This window comes from Sorex araneus, chromosome 2, assembly GCF_027595985.1.
Source record: "Sorex araneus isolate mSorAra2 chromosome 2, mSorAra2.pri, whole genome shotgun sequence".
Taxonomy (NCBI): Eukaryota; Metazoa; Chordata; class Mammalia; order Eulipotyphla; family Soricidae; genus Sorex; species Sorex araneus.
The window spans coordinates 41369076-41386665 of NC_073303.1; the positions used below are offsets into that span (position 1 = coordinate 41369076).

At 47.4% G+C, this 17590-nt stretch overlaps 1 protein-coding gene across 2 annotated transcripts in view; it reads left to right on the forward strand.

Moving 5' to 3' along the window:
- LDLRAD4 (low density lipoprotein receptor class A domain containing 4) overlaps nucleotides 1–17590 on the forward strand; it is a 387875-nt gene that overhangs the window by 350707 nt on the left and 19578 nt on the right. For both annotated transcript variants that reach the window (XM_055127077.1, XM_055127078.1), the window contains one exon: nucleotides 9419–9573. In XM_055127077.1, coding sequence (XP_054983052.1) covers nucleotides 9419–9573 — 155 coding nt within the window. The remainder of the gene's footprint in view (nucleotides 1–9418; nucleotides 9574–17590) is intronic.

A 17590-nucleotide genomic window follows, 5' to 3' on the forward strand; every position in this document is an offset into this window, starting at 1 on the left:
AAGTGTTTTTTTTTTTAATTTTTATTTTTTGCTTTTTGGGTCACACCCTGCGATGCACAGGGGTTACTCCTGGCTCATGCACTCAGGAATTACTCCTGGCGGTGCTCAAGAGACCATATGGGATGCTGGGAATCGAATCCGGGTCAGCCGCGTGCAAGGCAAACGCCCTACCCACTGTGCTGTCACTCCAGCCCCAAAAAGTGTTTTATTTTATTTATTTTATTTTAATTGTTTTTTCCAGGGCTAGGAAGAATGTAGACGTTACTGAGACCATTCGAGAAATTTGACAATCAATGGGATGATGATGATGATGATATTTTAATTGCTTATTATATATGTTAGTATAATAGCACTGTCATCCCGTTGCTCATCGATTTGTTCAAGTGGGCACCAGTAACGTCTCCATTGTGAGACTTGTTGTTACTGTTTTTGGCATATCAAATACGCCACAAGTAGCTTGCCAGGCTCTGCCGTGCGGGCAAAATTCTCTTGGTAGCTTGCCAGGCTGTCCAAGAGGGACAGAGGAATCGAATTCAGGTTGGCCGCATGCAAGATAAACACCCTATCCACTGTGCTATCACTGTGCTATCACTCCAGTCCATATATATATAAAATTTATATATAATATATTATACATTATTTATATATTATAAATATAACAAATATATAAGTGATATGTTTATATGCTATTTATATAATATTTATATTATTTAATATTTTATTATTTATTTTTATTTCATTTTATTTATTTGGGTGAGAGGGCATACCTGGCAATGCTCTGCACTCAAGAATCACTCCTGGCTGTGCATGGTGGACCATATGAGAGGCCAGAGATTGAACTTGAGGCAGCTGCTTACAAAGCAAGTACTCTCCCCACTGTACTATCCTGTTTCTCCAGCCCCATGGTAATGCTGTCATCTTTCCCACACCCATCTGTGTCCAGGAGGACGGGGGCAGAAACGCAAACCCTAGTTCACTATGTCTACCCATAGGAGGAAGAGAGGAAAGCTCCCTGGTAGGGGGACTCTGCAAGCTTCTGGGATAGCTCTCCCTCGTCGCAATATCCCAGTACCTTCTAGCATAGGGGAGTATGCGGTGGAGATGCTGCCGCTAGAGACGATGAATGGCAGAAGAGCCTTCTGGGGACTGTGCATGAATTTGTGGACAACATTCCTTGTAACATCAGGATGCTATAGATGGAGCTTTTCCCAATGCTGCCAAAGTGTTTGCAAGGCCTGGTGTCAGGAGGAGCCCAGGAGAGGCCCAGACTTTAACAGATACACCTCAATGGGAAGCCTACAGGGCTGTGGATTATACACAGCTGGAACTGAAAACTAATTCGGCGTTCAGAAACGAAGATTTCTGTGAAGGCTGATATATGAATGGAGGAAAGACCAAATGGGAGACAGTGTTAACCATCCCGCAATAGAAATGAGTGTTATATTAGGAATCTAAGGTGGGAACCACACTTCCCCAGAGTTTGTTCGATAAAAATAGTACAGACACTCATGCCTCTCGTATGAGTCAGACCAGCTCTTCATTGAACCAGAGAACAGACCACCAGGCCACACACTTTCTGCGCTTCCTGTAATTCTCCACTGTGCTGCGTGGAATTTCTTGGAGATGTTTCCATAAAAAATAGATACTGTCATCTCAGTCATCACTCTGGTTCACAGTGATAAACCGAGGTGTTGTGAAGCCTTCCTGTAAATTTTAGACTCAATGTATCATAAAAAAAATTTTGGTGTCAGCATTATAATGACTCATCCATGAGACTGTCATAAAATATCGCCCCTCACAAAAGGAGTGGGCATCTGAAAATTGGAATTTGGCCTAAAGTTCTTTTCTTGGGCATCTGCTTTGTGGGTATTCTGTGTTATTGGAATCAGGAGAAATGCCCCCATGGATTTTGCTGAGAATACTGGGCACATGAAATTTTGGAGACCCTGGAACATCCTGGTATTTCCCCAAACTCTACTAGTCCACCAGGATTTTTTTTGTTTGTTTTCTCAGGGTTATAAAGATGATACAGAGGGCAGGGCACTTGCCTTGCACACAGCCAACCAAGTTCAATCCCTGGCATCCCATTGGGTCCCCCACGCCTCCAGGAGTGATACCTGAGCACAGAGCCAGAAGTAAGTCCTGAACATCCCTAGGTGTGGTCCGAAAAATTTTAAAAATATTAAAATATTTCTGTTTTCTCTCTTCCAAAACTCATTCTCAGTCTGCTCTTCCCGTGCCTTCTCCCAAATCAAAACTTCTGACATTTTCCCTTTCAGTGTACCCCAAGGTACCATTGTGCATCCTTTTTCCCCTACCCCATGAAAACAGGCATCTTGTTGAGCCATCTGTGGGAAGGCCAGAGGAAATTGGAAGGGTCCACAAAGGCCCAGGTCACTGTCATGTCTTAGCTATCACCTGTCTCACTCTCAGACACAGACCACTGCTCCCAGGCCAAAGAGTTGGGGCCCCATTGATTGTCAAGAAATGGTTGTGTGCTGTGTGCTTGTGTCTCTCGGGTGAATCTCCCTCTTCACATTCTTGACTCTCCTGTCAAGAGTTCTTTGGGATCACAAGGCCTTACTGTGTCTCCGGCTGACCACAGCCCCTTGCCCTTGTCCTCTTGGGCCTGGGGCCTTCCATATTTGGAGCAAGTGAAGAGAAACCCCCAGTGATGTCAAGGCAGGAAGAGGCATGTATGTGTTTGTGTGAGTGTCCATCTGTCTCTCTGTCTGTGTGTCTATGTGTCGGTGTGGGAAGGCATGGGACAGGAGCCTTGAAGGGATGCTAGTGATAGCAGGTGTTGGGACCCTCTGCCTGGGCAGGTGTCCTACAGCTCAGAGACATTTGCTGGTGATCAGGCGTGGTCAAGTCTTGAAGCTGGAGACCTTGAAGCTCAGGAATCTTGAATCTCTGAAATTGGCCATTCGGCATGGAAACAAAGGCTTTGCATGAAGGGGAATGCTGCTGACTTGTCTGATGACGATGCTTTCTTGAGAGGTACAAAGTCAGGCCAGCAGCAACAGAGCCCATCTGAGGTCTGAGCAAACACTTTGGGGATCCTTTCTGCCTCTGAGCAATGGCCAGGAGTTGGGGGGGGGGTGTATTGGAGAAGGTTCAGGAAGAACAAAGATGGCTGTTGTGTGAAAAGAGTTATGGGGAGGGTAACCCTGGATTAGGGGCTCCCAGCCGGGCTGCGGGTAGCCGCTTTCTGCCTGTGCCTTGCTGTTATGTTGGCCCCTCAGGAGGCATTTTTAAAGACAATTTTCTCTTGCAAGTGAAGGAGATATGTGTGAGAGGACACAAACCTGCCCTCTGAGCTCAAAGGCGTGATCTTAACAGGAAGGGTTAATTGGGAGCAGAGGACTCTGGGGTCTTGGAAGGCATCTGGCTGGTCCCCAGAACCTTCTCTCTCTGTTTACTGCTGTTCTCCCACTGAGAAAGTCTGTCCCAGTTTTGGAAGAGGATCCATAGTTCACAGGAGAAAGAGAACTTCCTGCTTCCCAGTGGTGAGCATGGAAGGAAACGGCGTGTGTCCTTGGGCTGGTGTTGAGCTGAGCTGAGGCCTGCATGTCCAACGGGCTGTTCAGTTTGGCTGGCTTCATGCTGGCACTGGGCCTGGACTTCCTGGGGCTTCACAGAGCATCACAGACGACCCTGACACGCCTCCGGAGCCACCTGATGGCTGCCGCACATGCCATTACTCTAGCATCTGTTTGGGATTGGGCCGCCAGGATGGCTTTCTTTGGGATCTAATCAGTCCATTCAGGAAGCGGCCTCTATTTCTGGGGTCTCTACACAGTAGTCACTCAGATTCCCACTGACCTTCTACCGCCGGCCTCAGCTTCAGTTAGGCTGCTCATCTCAGTGAGTGGGACCCTGGGGAACATTTCTTTCCCCAGCTGTGTTCTCAGCCCTCTTTGCATGAGTTCCATGCTTCCTCAGGGGTCCAGGACTCTGGGGCCCCATAAGCCATAGATATGGGTTTGCTTCTCTACCCTTTTCCACTGGCAACCCCTTTTCACCTGAGACATTTTTTTTTGCTTTTTTGGGTCACACCTGGCGATGCACAGGGGTTACTCCTGGCTCTGCACTCAGGAATTACCCCTGGCCGTGCTCAGGGGACCATATGGGATGCTGGGATTTGAACCCGGGTTGGCCGCGTGCAAGGCAAACACCCTACCCGCTGTGCTATCTCTCCAGCCCCCTCACCTGAGACATTTTGAAGTGTCCCCAGGTCTATAGGTATATAGAATTAAAACCAAGCACTTACTGGTAATAAACCAGAAAGAGGGACCAGAGAGGTATTACAGGGGCCAAAGCACTTGCCCATACCCATTGGACCTTGATTCAAATCCCACCACCAAACATGGTCCCCCTGAGCCCTATCCAGAGTGACCCCTGAGAGCAGGAACCAGGAGTAAGCCCTGAGCATCACCGGGTGTGGCCCCCAAGTCAAAACGGAAAATAAAAATTATAAATGAGTTGTACAGCAATTTGGATAAAGTTAATGCAGCCCCCTATGGACTGGACCCACCGTTCTGGAAATGAGGCTCAGACACATACTCCTAGGACTGTTCTTGCACATGAAGCCCCAGGACTTCGCCCAGAGCTGCCCCTTCAAACCTGGTCTCAGTGTCCAGGCTGTTGGAGTTTATACCAAGTAGCCTGGTGTCGGTCAGTCTAGACCCACTAAGTAGTCAGTGTTCTCGAGAGTCCCCCAGTGGCCGGTGAGGCCTCACTCCTCCATATGCTTCTGCAAAGCAGCATGTGACAAGAGCTTGAAGGCAAAGTCAAGGAGAACGATGCCGTCTTCTGTTCCGGCTGATATTCAAGAGATGTGGCAAGTGGCTGTGCTTATCAGAAGTAAGCCTGGAGCACCATCAGGTTTGGCCCCAAAAACCAAAAAAGAAAAGAAAAATCATAAATGAGTTGCGCAACAATTTTATGCAGTTATGCAGCCCCATGTGGGACTGAACCCACAGTTTAGGAAATGAGGCCCAGGTACACCCAAGAAGTGGTGCAGAGTATGAAGTGCCCAGGTGCACCTTAGTGAAACGTAGGAGGCCGTGTTTGGGCGAGGATTTGAACAGGGTCCAATGGGTATGGGCAAGTGCCTTAATCCTGAATTATTTCTCCAGCCCCTCTCTCTAGTTTTTTTACCAGTAAATATTTGGTTTGTATTTTAAATACCTATAGACCTGAGGTCACATAAAAATGTCTCCTCTGTGCCAGTCTCCTCACTGAATCTCTTGTTGTGACAAATGGTCTTTATTGGGTGTCACATATGTTCACATATAATGGTTAGATATTTAAGATGTGCAGTTTTGATTTCAAATGTGTTAAAACACAAGACATATGTGCACTCACACGAAGTGCTTGGGGCTGATTCTGAGCTTTTAAGAATCTAGACTGTCCTGAGACTAAGACACTGAGAGCTTCTGATCTAGGCATACCAGGAGCATGGAGCTGAGCTGGACGTGTGGTCACCAGGATACTGGGCAGGTCTGGAATCCTGCGTGTATGGCATATAGCTGCTAGAACACAGCCTCCGACCAGAAAAATGATGGCACTTTTCTCTTAAAAAGTTATTTCAGGGGGATGAGTGATAGTACAGCAGGTAAGGCACTGTCCTTGCAAGTGGTTGACCCCATTCAATCTCCAGCATCCAAAATCATTCCCAAGCATTGCCAGAAGTGATTCCTGAGTGGAGAGCCAGGGGTAACACCCTGGAGTGTCCTCCTCAAGCAAAGTCATTCTAGGGGCCACAGAGATAGTTCAATGGGTTGGACACAGGTTTTACATGCTGGGATCCTGATTTCTGTCCCCAGCACCACATGATTCCCAGATGATGCCAGGAGCAACCTCTGAGCGCAGAGCTAAGAGTAGCCCCTGAGCTACTGGAACAGGCCGTACCCCATCCTCCCATTCAACCTCTAAATATTCTTGGAGTTGAGGCGTGGCTCTGAGGCTGAGGCTCTGAGGCTGAATATGTACTTGCAATTTATGAGGCCCTGTACTCAATCCCTGGCACCACAAACAAAACCAAGCAACAACAAAGAATCATTCTACACTATTTCACAACTGAGAACTTCTTGCTTGCAATGGGCATTGTCATGTGATTTTTAGATCAAAAGATTTGTGCCTCTACGACAATATAAAATGTTCTCTGTGCTGACTCAGACTATAAGAAATGAAATCCGTAGGAAATAGATCTCTAAGCATAAAAATTCTAATTATGAAAAGGAACAGAAAAGAAAGTACTTGGTGGCATAAAAATTTTTATCTTCTTCGAGCCAAAAGTGCAAGGGTTAAGATACTTCACTGAAACATGACCGATCCCAATGCAGTCCTTGGCATAGCATACAGTCCTCTAAGCACCACCAGGAGTGATCCCTGAGCACAGAACCAGGAGTAAAGTCCTGAGCACTGCCAGGTATGGCCCAAGATCCTCACCCCATATTATGTCTTCTAGGACCTGGGAGATGGTGCAACAGTTAAGACACATCCCTAGCATGCCCCTAACATGGATTCAATCCTTGGTGTTATATAGCTTCTTGAGCATCACTGGAGGCCCCCAGAACTGCTGGGGTGGTCTTGGTGGTCCCCAGAATCACAGAACAAGAGAAGGACTGCATTCTTGGGCCCTTGCATTGAGCCACCAGCTGGTGGTTGGCCAACTCTCACTGGAAGTAACACCCATACTCCCCACACAGCACTTGGGAGACTGCCCACCCACCAAATTATATCTTCTATAGAGAAACACTCAACAAAGTTTAAATAATTTACATATTAGGAGAAAATATTTGCAGTTCATGTAACAGACAAATACTTGTATTCCTATAAAGACTATTTACAAGTAAATGAGAAAACAACGAACTTGTTTGAATAAATTTTATTTGCAAAATAAAGTCAACTTGCTAAATCATAAGAAAATATCTAAAATTAAAGAAAATATCTAAAATTAGTAGTACTCAGGGAATACTTGAGTATTAAATTAAAACAGAATATCTATTTGTGTCCATCATTTTGGTAGAGGTGAAAGAAGAGTATCTGTTGACAAAGGTTTAGATTGGGTTTTCTTTTTCTCCTTGGAAAGAGCCTTTTCCTAAGGCATATTCTCAGTAGCCTTCAGCATTTAAACGAGTATGTCCTTGACCCAGAAATTTCCATTTTTGGCACTCTTTCCTATAGGGATAACTATGAATGTGGGTCAACGTGTACAGTCACACACATACACACATATGCATATAAAACATTTTTATTATAACTCAGAAAAGAAGACCAATATCTAATATCTATCATGTGGAGAATGTAAGTTCCAATAAAGCCATAATCTAGGATAGATAACTACCATAAAGAATGGTTTACGTATATACATCTATATTCTTGTTTAAAATGTTTGATTTACTACATGAGAAAAAGAGCAATGTCTTTGTACAATGAACTTATTCATTTAGAAGAAAACCCTTATTCAATAGGCAAATGCACTGATATCCATGAGGAATGAACCGGTGCCCTCTTCCCCAAGGCATTCTGGGATTAGAAGTGAGAGGGGGTCAGGCTGTGCTATAAGCCTCAAAAGGGACATTTTTGCCTTGGACACTCTTTCCTTCTGTATTGCTCACATTTTCAAGAAGTCTTCATTACTTCCTCCATGCAAAACCCAAACAACTTCCGTCACCCACCTCTAATTGCCAATTCCGTGTGCTGTGATTCTGAATTAGCTCCATGGCTCTGAACTCGTGTGCGAAGCATGTGTTAATGGCATTTAGAAAATCCTTTGTTGCAACAGTGTGAAAAACCCAGTGGTGACCGACTGCTCCTGAAATATGGTGCCTGCACTGAGCTGGAACAATGGAGATGTGTTCCCTAAATTATTTCCCAGAGACCAAGTCTCTGGATAGAAGTGTAGCGTGATTATTTTTTTAATCTGCGTATTTTCCTTTGGCTGTACTATGTAGTTCTTATGCAGATGTGCTTTCTAAACTTACCCATAAATATGGGTTTAACTTCCTAGTGAAATTATACTGGGAAATGCAGAGAGAGTTTCTTTCTTTTTTAAAATTGAATCATCATGAAATACACAGTTACAAAGTTGTTCATGATTAGGTTTCAGTCATACAATGTTCCAACACAATGACTGTTCCCTTCACCAGTGTAAATTTCCCACCACCTCCCCCCATATAGGCAGACACTTCTCTCTCTCTTTCACTCTCTCGCTCTCCCCCCACTCTCTCTTGTTTTGGGTATTGTGGTTGCAATGCAGGTACTGAAAGGTTATCATTTTATCCCTTTACCTCCTTTCAACACTCAGTTCTTGTCCAGAGTGATCATTTCCAACTGTCATTGTCATAGTGGTCCCTTCTCTATCCTAACTGCCCTCCCACCACCACCACTTGTGCTGAGCTTCCAACCAAGGGCCAGTCCTCACAGTCCTTGTTTCTGCTGTCCTTGGGTATTAGTCTCATACTATGATTTTTGTATCCCACAAATGAGTGCAGTCATTCTATGTCTGTCCCTCTCCTTCTGACTCATTTCATTCTGCATGGGACTCTCCATGCCCATCCATTTATAACCAAATTTCATGGATTTATTTTTCCTGGTGACTGCAGAGTATTCCATTGTGTAGATATACCACAGTTTTTTTTTTGTTTTTTTTTTTATCCAGTTGTCTGTTAAGCAGAGAGTTTCTTAATTCCCCTGGAGGTAGCATGTGGAGGATGTAATATGACTGGAGTATAGGGGATGGAGAACATTGAGCTGTTCACCCCAAAGATGACCAAACTTAAGGGTCTAACTGCCCAGTGGGAAGGTTTAGTGAGCAGACACCAGCCCATGGTGTGCACGCTGGGCTGGACTTGGAGTTACACAAAAGAAATAGGATCAGTGGCAGCACAGCCCCTCCCCGTCATAGAACCGATGGAACCTTCTCATTGTCAAACTACAGAGGGAAGATCTGAGCACCCGGGGAAGGCAAAGCCCAGCAGTCTGCTGTATGGGATGCTTTCTTCAAACATCCATTCTTCAAACAATATTAGAATGTCAAAGCCAGTCCGGGGAGTAGTATAGGGGTCAAGGCATGCAGCCAACCCAGGTTCAATACCTAGCACCACATATGGTTCTTCAAGTACTGCCAGGTGAGATCCCTGAACAAAGAGCTAGGAGTAATCCCTGATCACCACCCAGTGTGACCCCCAAAAATTAAAGGACAAAATGCCTAGGTCTAGTGGTAGCTTGAGGCAATAGATCTGCAGGGAAGTAACCTCTCAAGAGATCTCTGTGAGGTCCGGCTCTGTAAGAGGCCTTCGGGATCTGGGGTTGGAATGAGAAGAGCATCTCAGAAGATGGGTGTCTGGAGAAGTGGGTGGTGGTGCAGAGGGACACATGGCTCACCGCCTTCCATCTTCCCTTGCAGCGGAACTGGAGTTTGCCCAGATCATCATCATCGTCGTGGTGGTCACGGTGATGGTCGTGGTCATTGTCTGCCTGCTGAATCACTACAAAGTCTCTACCCGGTCTTTCATCAACCGCCCAAGCCAGAGCAGGCGGCAGGAGGACGGGCTGCAGCCGGTGAGTGTGGGTCAAAGCCCCTTGGGCCCTACAAGAACCTGGACCTCAAGCTCCAAATGTGAGGTGGGAACCGACAAGAGCCATGAATCCAGTCTGTGGCTCAGAGGAGCTGCAAACTCTAGGATGGCTAACATCTATCATAAATCCTCTCAAACTTAAATTCCATGCAGTGCCCAATCTGAAACATTGCCCAGTCCACCACTGGGCTTCCAGAAAGGACACCACTGCCTCCCAGAGGCGCTCTCTCATGTCTGGCTCTGTCACTAACATTCCATTGGTGAGAACCCCCCGGGATGGGCTGCAGAGACCTGTGAGCTCAGCAACTTAAGGGTCTGGATGAGCTGGACCATCGGCCGCTGGATGCCCACAGCCCGGTCTCCTCTGCTGCACGGAGCTGATTTGTTTGTTAGAGAGTCTCACAGGACAAGCCATAATGAGGTTCATTAGGTGTAATTGGGGGCGGGGGGGGAGAGTCACATCAGGGCTTGCTCCTGATTCTTGCATGAATGTCACTCCTATGTGATCAGGGGACCATATGTCATACTGGACTAGGGTTAGCCATATGCAAAACTAGTGCGTTAAACCCTGTGCTTTCTCCCTAGACCAGAGTTTGGTAGGTATTTTTGTTTGTTTGTATTATTTTTTTTAGGGGGTTTGTTCGGTTTGTTTTGGGTTGGGTTTTGGACCAACCCAAATGCTCAGAGCTTACTCCTGGCTTTGTATTCAGGAATCACTTCTGGTGGGCTCAGGGGACCATATGGGGTGCCAGGGATTGAGGCCAGGTCTGCTGGTGCAAGGTAAAGGTCCAACCTGCTATAATATTGCTCTGGTCCCAGGTTATATTCTTTTTTTAAAGAAAGTTTGCTCCTGTCCTTGCCCTGAATCACCCTTCTCCAGAGAAGGGGATTCCACTGAACTCTCTACTATTTGTACCTGGAAGGCCAGACCCACTGGAACTTCTGGTTCCCAGCTGGTTTGACCATCATTGATCATTTTGGTAGCTTTCTGTGAAAAACTTGGCAATGATGAGTTTGGGCTGTTACACATTCTGGGCTTCAGCCAATAGTAGAGGAGGCAGAAGCCCATGTGATGGTCAGTCCTTGAACACAAAATTCATGGAATTCTCTTCGACTTGGAGAAGGGAGAGAAAAATCTTGTCACCTTAACAACCCAAGAACCACAAATGAATTGGCCGGCATTGCTTTGCCCTTGTGGAAGGACAATGAATATTAAACCCCTAGTCTTGGAGGAACTGGGTAAAAATTATCCTGCTCAGCATCAACAACAAGAAGTTCTAAGTCATCATCATCATCATCATCATCATCATCATCATCATCATCATCATCATCATCCCTTTGATTGTTGAATTTCTCAAGCAATCTCAGTAACGTCTCCATTCATCCTAGCCCTGAGATTTTAGAAGCCTCTCTTTACTCTTCCTTCTCAATGGTGCTGCATTGGAGGCTCTTTCAGAGTCAGGGGAATGAGATCCATCATTGTTACTGGTTTTGGCATATGAATACACCATGGGAAGTTTGCAAGACTCTCCCATGTGGACAGGAAACTCTTGGTAGCTTGCCAGGTTCTCCCAGAAAGAGAACTAGGCTATAAGGTGTCTCGAGGCCATGAAAAGACCGCACACTTCCGGGAGCTTGGTTTTATAGTTCTGGATGTTGGCTATTGGTGGGATTATACGGTACCGGGGGTCAGTCCCTGGGTGTGACCACCTAGCTACTGGAAAATGGGGAATCTGGGTGGAAGAGGCCCAGTCCCGATCCGAGCAGGCTTGAAGGTCTCAGCCCCGGGTCCCACACACCTGGGTTCCTCTGCTGGTTCCTTCATGCATGAGGCTCATCCAAACATTTGGAGAAGGGCCTTGAGCATGGCTGTGGCTAGGCTCCGGAGGTCTTCAGCTGTGGGAGCTCTGCTCGGGGTGGGGAGGGAAACTGAAGCCCACCCCCTCCGAGGGGCCCCGGGGAAGACAGCCAGGTGTGGGAGAAGAGACTCTAAATACCTGCATAAATTGACCAAGTAGCCCAAATTGAACTTTCTGCTTCAAGCCCCAAATTGCTCTGAGTTCTTGCAAATAGGGAACTCAGGCTGCTTCCTCAGGGCCTGTCCTGGACCCTCCCTGCCCAAATATGCCCTTTAGATTTCCCTCAAGGCTCATATTTCTTTTCCCCCATTTACCGTGCCTTCCTCTGCGTCTGCTCTCTTTACACTCCATTGTCGCCTTAACACAAGGCATGGGAACACAGTCATGCCCTTCCCAGCAAACTGGCACAGTGGGAAAATTAGCAAGATAGAAAGCAGAGAGATAGAGCAGTAGTTAAGGCATTTGCCTTGCATGCTGCTGATCTAGATTCAATTCCTAGCACAGCCTAGGCTACCCTGAGCATCACTGGGAGTGACCCCTAAGTGCATAGCCAGAAGTAAACCCTGAGCAACACCTGGGTTGAAAGAACAAAAAAAAAAAAATAAATGTGTCCTTCAAACTGATAAAAGGAAGAAAGATAAAACCTATCAGGGATATCCTTGAGTAGGTTTTCTTCCATTTGAAAGCTGGCCCTTGGGGAGCCCCTTCGTTGGGGGCAGCTGTTTGGTGGGTGCTGGGGTCTCCCTTTCTTGAAATTCAGAAGGCACTGGAGTGACTTCAGAGGTTGTTTCAGTGTGGCTTATGAGCACAGGTCGGGAGCGTATCTGCTGAGATCCTTGTCACTCGCAGTGCATAAACTTGTGAGTGATACTCGGAGTTTCTCCAAGAGTTTGGGCCCCGCCCCGTGGGCCGTGGGGGCTGCACAGAGGAAGTAGCTTGAGCCCAGACTTAATCTCTGTGCTGCTCTTCCTTTGCTTTCCTTGGAGTGGCCTAGTCTGGGCCCAGTATGGGTCTGGGATATTTCGCTTCAAAACATGGGGACTTCCCCTCTTCTGTGAACTAGAAATGTGTGTGCCACACTGCTGAGCCACAGGCCATCTGGGCCATTTACCCACAAATCCAAGATGCATTTTTTCACATGACCGGCAACAAATGTGGGGCCCAGATTTCAGGTCTACTTCTAACACGGCTGGTTGGCCTGTTTGTAGTCCCACAGGAAAAGGGAGGAAGTGAGGAAGAAACCGAACTTCTCAGAACTTTACACAAGGCCCAGATACCCCGTGGTACCCCCTAGGCGTCCCTTGCGTTGTGACCCCACTCCCGCCGAGTGTCCTCTCCCCAGGAGTTTCCTTTCTACCAGGCTTCCTGCTGCCTCGTGACCCACTTTCGTCCCCAACCTCCTTTTAAGAAATCCAGTTCCCAGCAAAAGGGATGGGTGTTCAGCACATTGTGTCACTGAAATCATGAACAGCTTTGTAACTGTGTATCACACAGTAATTCAATTATTTTAAATCCAGTTTCCTTCATACAACACTGCAAGAGTATTCGTACCATACTCCCATGCTTCATACAGTACTTGCAAATCTGCAATACTATCCTCAGCCTGACTGATCGATTTGCACTGGAAGTTCCCAACTCGAGACAATTTTGCCTTCTGGGATCAGGGCCAGGAATGGGGGCTGGGGGGGACGGCATTTGTCTGTGTTTGGAGATATTTCTATTGGCTGTTACAGCTCAGGGAGGGGTGCGAGTGAATGCAGAATATCCTAAGCATCCTGCAATGCACAAGTCAGCCCCAAGGCCAAGAGTGTTGTGATGCTAAAGGTCAGTAATAAATAGGCAAAAGGTGAAAACTTCAGGCCTCAGGAGGCACTAAGGGCCCTGCCCGCAGAGATGCTTCACTCCTGCTGCCCTGAGAGGATGCTTGCTAGCAGCACAGGAAACATGGGGGCACACAGGAATGGGACTCTGTCTGGGAAACAGTCACCTCCTCCCCCAGGCGCGAGACTTCCCAGAGGGTCTCAAGAATGGTCAACCCCTGAGGCCTGCCCTCTTGGCGACCCATGTCTCATGGTTCTAAACCTCACTTTGCTGGGTCCCCTTCATTTCTGAGGGACTTAGGGCTGATTTGTCATAGAGCAATGTAAAGGTCTCCACGAGTTGTTAGAAAAGGTGGATTTGGGGGCCGGAGCGATAGCACAGCGGGTAGGGCGTTTGCCTTGCACGCGGCCGACCCGGGTTCGATCCCCGGCATCCCATATGGTCCCCCAAGCACTGCCAGGAGTAATTCCTGAGTGCAAAAGCCAGGAGTAACCCCTGAGCATCGCTGGGTGTGACCCAAAAAGCAAAAAAAAAAAAGGTGGATTTGAGTTTAATTGTTGTGAGGAGGATGGATTATCGATCTCTGGGTGACCTTGTTTAACCCTTTGGTTAAATACCATTTTATATATTTCTTCATAGGCATCATAGTGAAGATGAAAAACATGAAATAATTTACAACTCTCTCTCCACATTGATCAGTTTGAGAATATATATTTGATTGTAATTGCTCTCAATGTAGCTATATAAAATCCAAAACCCTGTGTTGCCAATTTTAGAAAGCCCCTATTCATGCTTTAAAAAGCTAGAGAGGGGGCTGGAGCGATAGCACAGCAGGTAGGGCGTTTGCCTTGCATGCGGCCAACCTGGGTTCGAATCCCAGCATCCCATATGGTCCCCTGAGCACCGCCAGGAGTAATTCCTGAGTGTAGAACCAGGAGTAACCCCTGCGCATCGCCAGGTGTGACCCAAAAAAGCAAAAAAATGAAAATAAATAAAAGGCTAGAGAGGCTGGAGCAATATTCCATACACTAAGCAGAGTGTTTGCCTTGCATGTGGCCAGTCTGGATTCAATCTCCAGAATCCCATGTGGTCCCCTGAAGACCAAGAGTGATCCCTGAGTGCAAAGCCAGGAGTAAACCCTGAGCACTTCTGAGTGTGACCTAAAACAACAATAAAGTTAGAGAAATGAAGGACAAAAGTTGGATTTTCTTTTCTAAATAGAGGCTAAGTATGGGAATATTCTGATTTGAGGAAACATTTTGAGGGAACATCACTATGTAGTATAACTTTTCCACACTGGTGGATTGTCCTATCAACCAAGAGGTAACAGCAAAGTCAGGCTAACAGGAATTTGGAGGGACAGTACAGTGGATAGGGCTTGCTTGTTGGCAGCCAACCTGGGTTCAATCTCCATCACCCCAGATGGTTCCCTAAGCATGGGCAAGAATTATCCCAAGCACAGAGTGAGGAGTAAGCCCTAAGCATAGCCAGGTATGATAAAAAAAAACCCTAAATTTAAATATAAATATAATACAGGATATTATGGACTGGGGGAAGAGCCATGCAGTGTATGTAGAGCCCTGGTCTCAATCACAGTACTGCAAAGTCCCCCACTACCACAGGACCCCAAGCACTGAGCTGTGAGTCCCCTCAGCACTGCCAATATGCCCTAGATACACACACTTGCTCCCAAAATAACTAAGAATATTTAGAGCTCTGATAACCATGGTCTTCTAGAAAATGGCTAGTTGAACCGGTCACTCTTTGGCCTGAGCACCAAGCTCACCCTGATGCTGGTAGGTCTGATGTGTACAATGAGTAGCCCTTTCCACAGTTAAGGTGTTATTGTCACTCCCAACTACATCAATGGCACCCTCCCCTCCGGTCTCCAGCCTTCAGATCTGATAGTGTACATGGGAGGGCAAACTTCCTGTGCCTGCTAGCCCCTGGCCAAGAGAGCAGTCGATGAGGTCCCTGGAGGAGGCACCAATGGGCAGAGTACCTGAACGGGAGCAGTGGACAAGATCTCTGGGTGAAGGAACAGTGGATGAGGTTCCTGGACAGGGAACGGTGGGAAAGGTCCCTGTACGGGGAGCAGTGGACAAGGTCCCTGAACAGGCAACACTAGGCAAGTGGACAGGGAGCAGTGGATGGGGTTCCCGGACAGGGAGCAGTTCACAGGATCCCTGGATCCAGGGCAGAGCAGCTCAGCACAGCTGCATTGATTCTGAGACACAATCCCGGAGAAGCTGGTGGGGGACAGGGAATGTTACTGGCTCTCAACTTGGGCAGCATCTCTGGGTGAAAATGCGAGGGAATAAAAGCAACCCAGGCCTACTGCAAGAAAAGGAGATACTTAAATAATGGCAAGGCACAATGAAGGTGTGTGTGAAATAAATCCTCTATGTGTTCTTTCTGGACCGGAGAGATAGCACAGCGGGTAGGGCCTTTGCCTTGCACACAGCCCACCCAGGTTTGATTCCTCCGTCCCTCTCGGAGAGCCCAGCAAGCTACCCAGAGTATCCTGCCCACATGGCAGAGACTGGCAAGCTCCCCATGGCATATTTAATATGCCAAAAACAGTAACAACAAGTCTCACAATGGAGACGTTACTGGTGCCCACTCGAGCAAATCGATGAACTATGGGACGACGGTGCTACAGTGACAGTGAAGTGCTATGTGTTCTTTGTAAAAGTTTTCCTAAGCGTTTGTTAGAGCTGGGTTTATGTGATTCCAGAGCTCTGCGATTTCTTGTTTTTATCTCACACTTCCAAGGAACAGAAAAACAATCAAGGGGCATAAATATTCTATGCTGAGCCCTGAGAGATGTTTGCCCAAGTTGTGGGAATATGAGTCCATCTGTTCTACCCTGAAGTTGGGGAATAACCAGGGAGGCCCTAGTGGCAGGCCTCAGCAGGGACCAGGGACATTTCATTTGGTTTTAATGGTAAGAAGCTGGGTCTTCAGCCATTTGGGTCTATAAAAACAGCAATTTCAGTGTTAACAATAACAAAAGATTACCTGGGCTTTGCCTCATGCCAGCTGTTGTAGGGACTGTGTCAACTATAAAGACATCTAAGGCTCCTGATGGAGCCAGAGCTGGCCAGGGCAGCACAGCTGCTCTGGGGAGGGACAAAAGGCCTGAGCAAGAGGGTCACAGTGTTTCCCCCCAGCTCCAGGGAAAGAGGGCGAGGACTGTGGTTGGGCAGGTATCACTTCACTGTCCCCCAGAGTGTCACTTCACTGTCACATGAGTCCTCCCTGCAGGCCTTCCAGACTCACCCCAGGATATAGCCAGTCTGTGTCACCCCAGGATATAGCCAGTCTGTGTCAGGCTTGCCAGGGGGCTGTTTGGACAAACCTTGATGGAATTTGCACAGCAGAAGGGGAATTGTATTACAATTGAAATTTGCTTTTTTTTTTTCTTGAAAGTATGGTGCCAAGTTGGCCTTTCCTCCCGCCCCACCTCCTGGCCTGGCCACCTCCTCCTGCAGCTGGGAAACATCCCTTACTCACCCACAGTCAGCTCTTGGAATAGTCCTACACTCATCCTTTGTTCATTGTCCAGTCTTTGTGGATCTCTCAAAAGTAGGCTATGCCATTGCTTGCTTTACATCTTGGTGCTTGTTTTATTTTTTTTTAAAGAAAATAGTCTTCTGCATGTGTGAGTCTAACAAAGACATGGTTAGACAGGTTCCTGGGTTCGAAAACCTCCAGCATGGAAGTATTTGTGAAAGGACAGACCATTCCTACAAGATTGTCTGGGACCAGAGCCACAGTATAGCAAGGAGGGTGCTTGCCTTGCATGCAGCCAACTGGGGTTTCACCCCTGGCACCCCATAGCATCTCCTGATCCCCTCCAGGAGTGACCCCTGAATGTAGACCCAGAAGTAAGCTCTGAGCACCACTGGGTGTGGCCGCCAGTTGGGGTGGGATGAAAAGGGGAGATGAATTCACCTGAGTGTGTCTGAGTCCTCCTTGGTCTGGCTTGTTCCTGGCCACTGGTACCCATTTATCCCCTTGGAGCAGGAGCTCCGCCTCTAGAGTGTGGCCCAGAGGGCAGAGGGAACTGTGGGTTCTCCCCTGTGGGCCTTGGGAGGGCCAGAAGGAGGTGGCTGCAGCCTGAGTCCTGAGGAGCAGCTCACAGACCCGCGGATCCAGACTCCGCACATGCTCCATCCGAGTCCCGGGCTCCAGTGAAGGGCACAGGGACCAGAGGCCTCATGCAACTTCTTCCCACTGGGACTGTCATGCCCCAGTGCTGTGTATCTGCTGTTCCCGTTTCTGCCCATTCATCCCTCATTTAGGAAAGCCCTTCAA